The sequence below is a fragment of the Oryza glaberrima genome, chromosome 2, assembly GCF_000147395.1.
Source record: "Oryza glaberrima chromosome 2, OglaRS2, whole genome shotgun sequence".
Classification (NCBI taxonomy): Eukaryota; Viridiplantae; Streptophyta; class Magnoliopsida; order Poales; family Poaceae; genus Oryza; species Oryza glaberrima.
This window is the reverse complement of record NC_068327.1, coordinates 1,633,155-1,642,976: the sequence shown is the minus strand read 5'-3', so window position 1 is coordinate 1,642,976 and position 9,822 is coordinate 1,633,155. Positions and strand designations below refer to the sequence as shown.

Sequence of the window (9,822 nt, the reverse complement as noted above, 5' to 3'; positions counted from 1 at the left end):
TGCAATTCATTCTTGTCATGATTAAGGTCCATCTACCACATCTCATTATCGGGAAATAACCTAGTTGACAACTTATGTAAAAGAGAGGTTAATCCCATAAATATCGGTTTATCATCTATCACCAAAGCAACATTTACACAAATTGTTTGATCCAAGATCTTTCAATCTTTTCGCTCTTTTGTGATATATAATAACCCGATATAAACAATACAAAGAGATGAGATGAAAGATGATTTCAAATCAAGGTAGAGAGCTAATAATAAACAAAATATAGAATAAACTCCCACTTAAGATGTGCATACATATGGATATAAAGAAACACATATGCACATAATCAATCAAGATCAATGACGGAGCTCACACTATATTTTGGATCCACAAGAGAGACCAAGTTAGAATATGTGAAGTTTAATACATACCTCTCATCATTTTTACTTTCATATCCAAATAAGACTAGTCAAAGAAAGGCTCATGAAAACGATTAAGTCTCATATAGTTAGATTTATCATTAATCACCAAAACCAAAACATAAAGTCCTTATCGGACACTAAACACACTTTCCTAAAGATTAAAGGAAACTAACAACTATTCCTAATTAATATATAAATTGCCATGCCGTATCCTCCTTGAACTCGGCCTCTTCTAGATAAGTTTCCTTGAACAGATTAATTTCCTTAACCGAATCCTCCAAGAATCCGACTGTTGGCGACTTAATAACTCTCATCGGCTGATTCCGAGATGCTGAAATCGATAGTGACTCTAAGCCGATGAAATCTTCGGGGATTACCAAATTTGGTCGTTAACAGCAGCGCAACTTGGGAGGACCGATGCAGCGGCTGGTTCTTCCGCGTCAACTACTTCTCCGAGGACGGTCGCCGCGTCGGCTGCAGCGGCTGCAACGACGAAGCAGGCCTCGTCGACTTTGGCGTCGCGCACGCTGTCCGCCACGTCGTCAGGGCGGCGCTTGAGGCCATCGCCCGGTGCGGCGACGACGACTACAAGCGTAGCCTCGTCGCATTCGTGCGAACCTACACGCCGAGCCACTTCGAGCACGGCTCGTGGTTCGACGGCGGTTACTGCAATCGGACTCGGCCATTGGTGGAAGATGAGACACCGAGCTGGGACCAGTCCATCGGGTGGGATGTGAGGAGCCCAAATCGAGGAGGTGAGGAAGACGACGACGAGGTTTGAGGTGCTCAACGTGACGAAGACGATGATGTCGCAAGGTTCCGTGCACTAACCCGCCTAGCCCCCAACCCTAGCCGCCTCCGCCCACCTCTCCTCCTCGGGGAATTTGCAATTATGACACTGCAGATATTAACCTTTGCTATAATGACATCGGACCATATTTTATAGACACAGATGGACCTGTTTGTTATCCACTCGAAATATCAAAACAATGAAGCTCCAATATTTGCAGTTCAAATATTGCAATTTTCTCCTCCTCCTCCCTCTCGTCCTACGCCCACGGCCCACCCTCTCCCTCTCCCGCCGCCGCCGCCGCCTCCTCCTCCTCCTCCTTGCGCCTCCCCTTCACGCCGCCATCGCCGTCCCCGTCGTCGCGTCGCTGTATCCGAGCACCTCCGCCTCCCCTCGCGCTATCGGCATTGTCGAGTGCAGCCGTATCTACCTCCACCACTGCCGTCCCCGTCGCCGAGCGCTGCTGCTTCTGTCTCCGCCTAGGTCCGCTGCTGCCGACCGCCGCCGCCGCCGCAGTTGTCGTCGTTGGGTTGAGCCGACCGGTGGGTTGAGCCACTGACGACATCGAGGAGCCGACGTGGACCAGATCAGGGCGTTGGTGCGGTCCTCGCCCCCCTTCTCCGGTGATTGGAGCAGATCGAGGCTCGCCACCAAGACGCGAGCGCGGATGGAGCAGTTCGAGCAGCCGCTGCCACCCTCCTCGTCGTCTCCCTAAGCCACGGGTGGAGCTAGCTGGTGGAGCCCTTCCTCGCCGCTACCTATGCCACCCCCCTCCCGGGCGTCGACGGTGATGCTGAGGAGGGTGATGAGCTCTCATGGCCCCGTCTTCTTCTCCTTGCCTGATGCGGCGTGCTTTGCCGGTAACAGGTTGATTTGTTTGTGGTCATTACAAATCAGTAAATGCACAACTTCTTCTATTTTGTTCTTTGCTCAGTAAAAAGATGTCAATCTTTATATGTTTCTTTTGCTGCAGTTCTGAAAAGGTCAAGAAAATGAAGCCAAAAGCTGTAGAGAATATGACTCTTTAAGATGAAAATCATTACGCAACGCATCACTAGCCCTACCGTATTCATACTGTGCTTCTGTTTGTATGATGCAAACAGAGGTATGAGAGTAGATTGCTAATTTTTATTAAGCCTTTCTTTCAATGAAAGCCAAGTATATATTCTTAGAGAACTTAGATAAGATTCATGTGTACGGTGAACTTAGATAAGATTCATGTGTACATAGGTCTAACATTGTTGCCTTTTCTTTTAGGACAGACACTTGCCTACAATTTTGTGATTTACAATACAATAGAAGCATAGAAAAGCCTGTAATTCTTTTTCCCCAATTCACAGTTAGAGTGTTTAGAAGGCATTATAAGCTTTGTGTACTGTTTCCAGGAAAATTAATGGCTCCACAAATGTTGTTCCAGCTTCTAGAAACCAAACTGACTCAGGGCACATTGTAAAGCCTAAATGCAAGTTACATGATTCTGCTCAGTTGGATCTCAAAGTCTATTGCTCCTGTGGTTATTCCATGGCCAATGATTCCATGATTAAGGTACCGTTGAGAACTTCATATTATAGTTACAAGTATGATCATGTAATTATCTAATTATCCTTTCCATCAGCCAATCCAACAGAAGTACAATTTGTTCTAAAGCTGTTAATTGATCATACTGAATTATCAAATCAGTTAAATTACTTATGTGCTGAAACTTGAAGACAGCTAATTGTATGTAAAACAGAAGTCTTCTACCAAATGTATCACTTAAGTGTTCATTATTTCAAAAATTGGTAGCAGTTGCTCAGTACTGTGATAATGCTGAGACGATGTGCAGGCTTAGAGAAGAAGTTGTGTTCTCAGATTGTCAACCGCATACATGCTCGCAACATACAGCCGATGCACCTCACCCTTACCTGATAATGATGCTGCAGTAGTTCGAGAGGATCTTGGGCTTAAGTTGGAGATTGTTGAATTGAAATCAATGTAACTAGATCTCTTGATTAAATCAACATTTCTATTTTCTTTCATAGGAGATGATGGACATGATTTGCAACTGCAGGTCTATTGGAAGAGCACATGTTCTTCCTGGTTCCATCATTCTGACCACAGATTCTGCTCAAGTGATTGACCTAGAGTTTGCTTTCTATGCCCCTTGGCCCAACGAGTTTCCTGGGGAACTTGATTTTCACTTACTTTCCTCAAGATGGACACGCTTATCAAACAAATAAATGTAAGGTATTTATGGATTTGTTAGCAAATATTAATAAATGAATGTGCTTCGACTGCTATAGGCCCTTCTCGGTAAACTATTTTTCTATGTATACTTTTGACTGATCCACAAATGACATCTTAATTTTTATGTGACAGAACTGCTAGATCCTCACCGCCGGAAGCTTCTGAGTTCTGACTAAGAGTGGATAGACCAGATAGAGGCTTCCCTACGGCCACAGCAAGCAGCAAGCAACACTACCAAGCCTAACCAGTCAGTACTTCGCCATTCGCTTCCCTAAGTCCACTCTGATCTTGCAGCCACAAACCACTCATCCAATTTATTCCTTGGAGAGTGGATTCCCTTGTACTTTGAGAAGGTGACATGAACATCATAGGTTGTTTGTTTTTTTATGCTTGTTATGAAAAAGAAATTGCCTTCTTATATTTGCTCCCACACTCCCAGTCCACAACATCAATGTAGTTTTTGAATTCAAGAAACAATTACTTTTATTGCTTGTTGAACATATTACATTTATCATATCCTTCACTTTGTAGTGTTCAACAGTTTTTAGATGGCTGCTCTAGATAAGTCAGTCTATAGTATTTCCATCAAAATAACTTGAACGGAAAACTGGACTATTTCAATCCGTTTTTTTTATTCCATATAATTCCTAGGAATTCTAAAAATCTGTGGCTTGATATTTATGATTGGTTCTTACTGTGTTGTCTCCAAAATATTAAAACATTTTAAACTTCTCTCTTATTATTTCCATGGTGTTGCTGACCACACACCAAGTACTGTTGTTTCTACACCAGATATTTTTATTCTTGTGCTGGCTACAACTTTCCTAGGTGAATTTGTCCTTAAGATGACATATTATTAATAGCGTATGAGGTACTCGAATGTTTCTTTCTGTACTCGAATGTTTCTTTCTGGTAGAGAAATTCTGAATGGTGCAATATTTACCTGGTTTAAAATTTATTATACCGTTATTCATTTGTAGGGCATTTGGAAGAATGGGAACCATGTTTCGGTGTGATATGTATGACATCAAATCAAATCTTGTCTCAATAGATTCAGGCTTCGGTAGTATTAGAGTGATTGATAAGTATGACAATTTTCTGCCCTCTTTTATCAGCCACCAACACGTCCATGGCGGAGTGGTAGGAGCTCCAGATGAAGAAGAGCAAGCTTTCTGACATACTTGACAAGGTAGTTAATAAAGTATTTTGATATAAACCATTAATTAATTGTTTACCTGCATTATTTAACATTTCAGAAATTAAGAACCAAGTGTCACAGAACATATCACTGCACTCTTCATGATTTTCCTTACACTTGACAACCGATAGATTTGGTTCTTTTATATATATATCTTTCGGTGACAACTGATCATGATAAATGCTGGACTGCAAATATTTTCCTCACTGCTCATATGTTTTGACTCAATACTTTTTATTCGCTTTTAGTCCTCATTTACAATTTATTTAATTTGTTGCTATATAATACTATATATTTCCATTTGAAAACATAACAACTTTTGGGACAAAGGAGAGGGAGTTGACTCAATAATGTTTTGTCAAGATACATTTGCTATATTTTGGGAGTAGAGGGAGCATAATATATACAAAATTGTTAACAAACTTGTTTTTCTTAACCAATTAATTATTGCACAGTGGTGTAGGCACCATTCCAATGGTGCATGATTAAATGAAAGCTAGGGATAATCACTTTGTTGGAGTCAATTTCAACTTGTGATTTGTCCTTTGTAATCGTCGTTTGGAATTACCCCACCTATACTAGGGATACTTGTCCACCGTTATGAATGGTTACCTGTAGCAACTGCACATTTGTTGTGATATTTCATTATTACTCACTGACTCTAGCAATCATTTCCAGGGTTTACAATTTTAATGAACAAAAGTTTGTAATATAGGAAAATTTAAGGTTAATGATCCTCTAACTTATGGTAAAATTTCTTCCTTTTTACAGGGACCTAAACAAGAATAACTTCACGAGCTCACCAGCACCAGGTGATGGTTTCCAATATTAACATCCCTAATGACCTTGTGAGTGGTCTGATGACGTAAAAACTGAATATCAAATGGACTTAGTAAGCTACATCACAATTAATGTTTCTGTTCATTTTGACAACTTACAGATTTATGGATAGAGATCACCTTACTGGAAGAGACCCTATTGAATTTCCCCACAAATGGACCATTTAAGTTTCAAGCTGCTTATCAAAACTTAAGTTTCTCTAGGTATCTATTTCATGTTGCGGTGACTCTAAAGATTAGCCTTTTAGTTGCAGCTATAGAATAGCCTCCTATTTGCAACATGATCTCCGCTCGTGGTTGCCACCTGGCCATACATACATGAAGTTATTACTGATCATGTTTAGTCATACTATTGCTTTATGAATCTTACTTTTTATTTTTGATTATGTGGCTTACCATTAATTTTCTTCATTTTTGGACCCTTCATTTATTACCATATCATTCTAGAATCCAAAGAAAAAAGGGTTTCTCTGCAGCCTTCAGCTGAGACGACAATGAATGATTCTACATGTAAAATACAATTGCAAATTTAGCTTATTGTGTCTTTAAAATTATAAGGGCATGGAATTGACATATTTTTTGGGTTAAACCTGAATTGGAAAGGAATTTATATCTTTCTGGATTAAACCTGAATACAAAAGGAACACCAGTTTCTTTGCCGAAATTGAAATTCATGGAGATCAAAGTTGGATTATTGTGTGAGACATTCGCTTCGTCAGCAGAACAACTTCAATCTGTGCTTTATTTTTTTTCTACATGTATTGAGCAACGACCAACAACTTTTAAGCTTGACACACCCGGCATTAAAATCGTGTGTGAGCCACTTGTCCAATTTGATTATTATGCCTTGTACTGAACTGCATTGTTCTGATGCAGTCGAGCTATAGATTGACCCTCAGGTCTGACTCTGAGCTTAGCCTGCTGCGGGAATCGGGGTTCCAGTTCCAGGACGATTGGGCCACCTTGATCTCAGGCATGCTACATAATGAAAGCGTTGAATTCTTATCTTTTGTATATTGTGGAAATGTGTGGAGCCACAGTTCTTTTATGCTATTTATTAATACGATATCGAATGGAGTTCATTTCAATTGCCTGTTTAGGGATTGGATTGTGTTTGATCTGGGCTGATTTGTGTGTCTGTGTGCATGATAGTTTGGAATATTTGGGTATTTTTGTTCAGGTGATCATAAAATTGCTTACTACTTTCATGCAGGAGCTGAGGAAGGGATGTATGCTTGAATTGCGGCAAATTATGCGCTGGGTACCCTAGGCGATGACTCACGAAGATACTATACTGGGATAATTGAGCTTGGTGGGGCTTCCGTTCAGGTTTCATGTATCGTTTTCACACGAAGGAATTGAACTTCATGCAATGAAAGTTTATCAGGATGTCTTATTATTGTGCCCTTTTTGTTGAATAGGTAACTTCTGTTACGGACAAACCTTTGCCTCCAGAGTTCTCTCATACTCTGAACTTCGGTGATGCCTCATATAATCTGTACAGTCACAGCTTTCTACATCTTGGTCAGGTGATTTGTGCAATTATTTATTATTGTGTATTGAACTATTACTTGTGATGAGCTATTATCATTATCTTAGTTTCATGTGGCATTAATAAACTTTTTGGGTAAAAGTATGCCCAGGTGATTTTAGTTATTTCTTATTTGCTCATTTAATATGCCATTGTCTCTTTTCCTTTTGTATGGCTCCTTTCTATGTCCATGGGATACACTTACCTACCCTGTAAAACAACTAGCAGCGCAATTCTTTGGTCTTTCTACTTAAGATTTGATTTGTTATGCAGTGGCGACACATTTAATTTCTCAAGCAAAGTACAGTTGAGTACAGACCTTATTGCTCATGCTGTTGGTAGCTTCTCCGAACGTAGATCTGCAGCACTAACACTATTGCAGAAAGGAAGAGGTATATATCTGCTCTCACTGCATTGACCTGTCCTTTAGTTAAGAACATATGTCACCCTTCAGAGGAAAATCTTTAATTTAAAAAGGTTATTTAACTGATGAGATATTATGTGTTGAGGAGTAAACTGTAAAGTATGAAAAAACATGCTTTGTTGATTAATGATCAGAAGTTCTCTATACTTCTTATTATCCTTGAGAAGATGACAAAAAGCAAAAGCAAAGTTGTCTGTACTGATGAATTTGTTTGGACCACAACAGCCATGTTCTGTTCTCTAAACCCATTCCTAAGGTTGCTATTTCTTGTCAGTAGTCATCCTTAAGGGTGTGGGGGCATCTGCATTCTATTGGTATCATCAGTATACCAACATGTATCATGGAACTGGTAATGCAACTATTGTTGGCAAACTTGGTAAAGCAACTGATGTTGCCAAAGCCAAACTAATAAAAAAATTGAAGTATGAGGTTAACCAAATTTGTTGGCCATTTGTTAGGATGTATTTAGCTATTACTTTACTTTGAAAAAAGGTTGTGAAACCTTTCTCAAAGTTAATGGTTTGGGATTTATCATCACTGTTTGGTCTGGTCTCAACTGCCAGTATTTTCAATATGTACCTATAGATGAGCTTTTCATAAAAAACGTTATAAATAAATCCATTTCTTATAGGTGCACTATTTGTAAGATTGACATCCAATGGGAGGCTCAAATCATGAGCCTGATAGAGCACTCTAATGTTATATCAAGGCTTACCGTTCATTTGTTGTCAACAAGAACCTTTGGGCAATAATGTCATTCATGACATAGGGTTCTTGTTTGCACATAACGAAGATTGCATATCATAATGGTTCCGAGTGACTTTTACTAGCTCTATTCAAAAGAAAGCACTTAAGGTTTTGGACTGCCTTTACAGGAAGGTTAGGTTTTGTCGAAGACTTATGTGTGTATATTGTAGTAATTTTATTTTCTGTTATTTACCTCAATTATGAACATGGTGATAGTACTGGTGTAATGAAGCTTTTGAAGAATTCCGTGTTTCTGCTTGTATGTTTGATTGAGGTGACCGACAAAGATCTATGAACGTCTCTGAGAATTTTTTTTTGATATGTTTTGAGCTCTAATTTTGCATTTTAGGATGGCTCGACAAGTACTCCAGCTAGGTATTGGGTATAACTTCTGCATGTATATGTACATTTGAATTTTCAGACACCATTGTGATCCTTAATGTACAATCATGAATATATTTGAAATGTATTCTTTGTTTCCTTATATAATCACCAATACTCTCCAATATTATCCGATAGAAGCAATCAATCAAACTACAATTAAACAAACAATATATAGCAAGCTGATCACAAATTACACTTGCTGATCAGCTGTGTGCAGGCGGCGCGCCAAGGGCGCGCCCCAGCCTCTAGTCCACTGAAACGCGCGGGGAGAAACTAGGGGTTGGTGGGAGCGGCCCGTTGGCGGCAGGAGGGCGCCAAATTAAGGCGAAGTCGCACGGAGGAGGAAGAGCACAAGATCACCATCTCGGCGTCGAGGTGAGCGGTGCGTCGATGTGGCGGTGTTGGCACTCAGTGTACAAATGGGAGTGAACCGGTGAATTGCCACCGATTTCATCGCCATAACCCGAAAGCAATACCCAGCAATCGCACGTGGCTAAATCGGCTTTCACGCGTGCAGTGCGGAGCGCCGCAGTGGCAGCTGCGCGAGACGGCTTGTTTGCCAACTCAAGGGAAGGGAATCGAGAATTTACGTGAGAGGATTGATGATGAGATTAATAAGAGAATTTGATTTTTAACCATAATATTTTATTTGGTAGAGGTGGAGAAAATTAATAGGGAGTTTAGTTGGAGAATATGCCATTAATGAAAATGTATGGTTGAGATTTATATAGGTAAAGTAAAGGAGGAATTCCCTCCCAATTACCATCACCTACTCAGGCATTAAAAAGAAAGAAGTTCGTTCCTCGATTCTCCATCCCACCAAAATTCTCATGTCTATCAAACAAATAAAACAATTAATAGCTCATTACCTCTAAACTCTCAGTTTCTGCTGAAAACTCCCCCAACCAAACAGGCCGAGAGAGAAATAGAAGGGGGCCTCACTATTTTTATTTTTTGCACTTAAATGTAGGACCCACTTTTATTTTCAATTCCTATAATGACTAGGCTGCCATGTCAACATGCTTTGACCAAATCAAGCTGCCACGTTAGCAAAAACTGCTTTCCAAATCACAGAAGAAGTCAATTTACACTGGTTTTTGAAGTTGGGAGATGTACCCGGTTTTGTACTTGAGGGATGTTGATTCGACCTAGGGCAAGCAATGAGGGAGGATTAATAGACTTATTCCTAATAAATATTTGGGCTAGTGACAGGCGGGCCGCAATGTTGGACTTGGTCTGCACCGCAGGTCGCCCGCTAGTGGTTAAAAACCTA

General features: G+C 40.2%; 1 protein-coding gene across 19 annotated transcripts; it reads left to right on the top strand.

The window, feature by feature from the left end:
* The first annotated feature begins 1,459 nt into the window (after positions 1–1,459).
* On the top strand, positions 1,460–9,277 carry LOC127763410 (uncharacterized). 19 transcript variants are annotated; one of them, XR_008015696.1, is made up of 13 exons: positions 1,460–2,060; positions 2,174–2,305; positions 2,586–2,745; positions 3,026–3,174; positions 3,251–3,426; positions 3,559–3,673; positions 4,407–4,445; positions 4,542–4,615; positions 5,396–5,667; positions 6,677–6,792; positions 6,885–6,992; positions 7,268–7,386; positions 8,050–8,634. XR_008015696.1 is itself a non-coding variant. In XM_052288098.1 (4 exons), exons 1-3 carry the CDS (start codon positions 1,961–1,963, stop codon positions 3,417–3,419), a joined length of 465 nt encoding a protein of 154 aa, XP_052144058.1. In that variant the 5' UTR covers positions 1,460–1,960; the 3' UTR covers positions 3,420–3,426; positions 3,559–4,400. The 19 variants fall into 19 exon arrangements, 1 of the variants encoding a protein (XP_052144058.1); XR_008015694.1 differs by having other exon boundaries at positions 1,460–2,067; XR_008015703.1 differs by having other exon boundaries at positions 1,460–2,305; positions 5,396–5,436; positions 5,565–5,667.
* The last annotated feature ends 545 nt before the right edge of the window (positions 9,278–9,822 follow it).

Excerpts from the sequence above, each read along its gene's own strand:
- LOC127763410 (XM_052288098.1), top strand. The coding sequence starts at position 1,961 with ATGCCACCCCCCTCCCGGGCGTCGACGGTGATGCTGAGGAGGGTGATG. Across the intron at positions 2,068-2,585 it reads GCGTGCTTTGCCGGTAACAG|GAAAATTAATGGCTCCACAA; the intron begins GTTGATTTGTTT and ends TACTGTTTCCAG. Across the intron at positions 2,746-3,221 it reads CCAATGATTCCATGATTAAG|GAGATGATGGACATGATTTG; the intron begins GTACCGTTGAGA and ends TTTCTTTCATAG.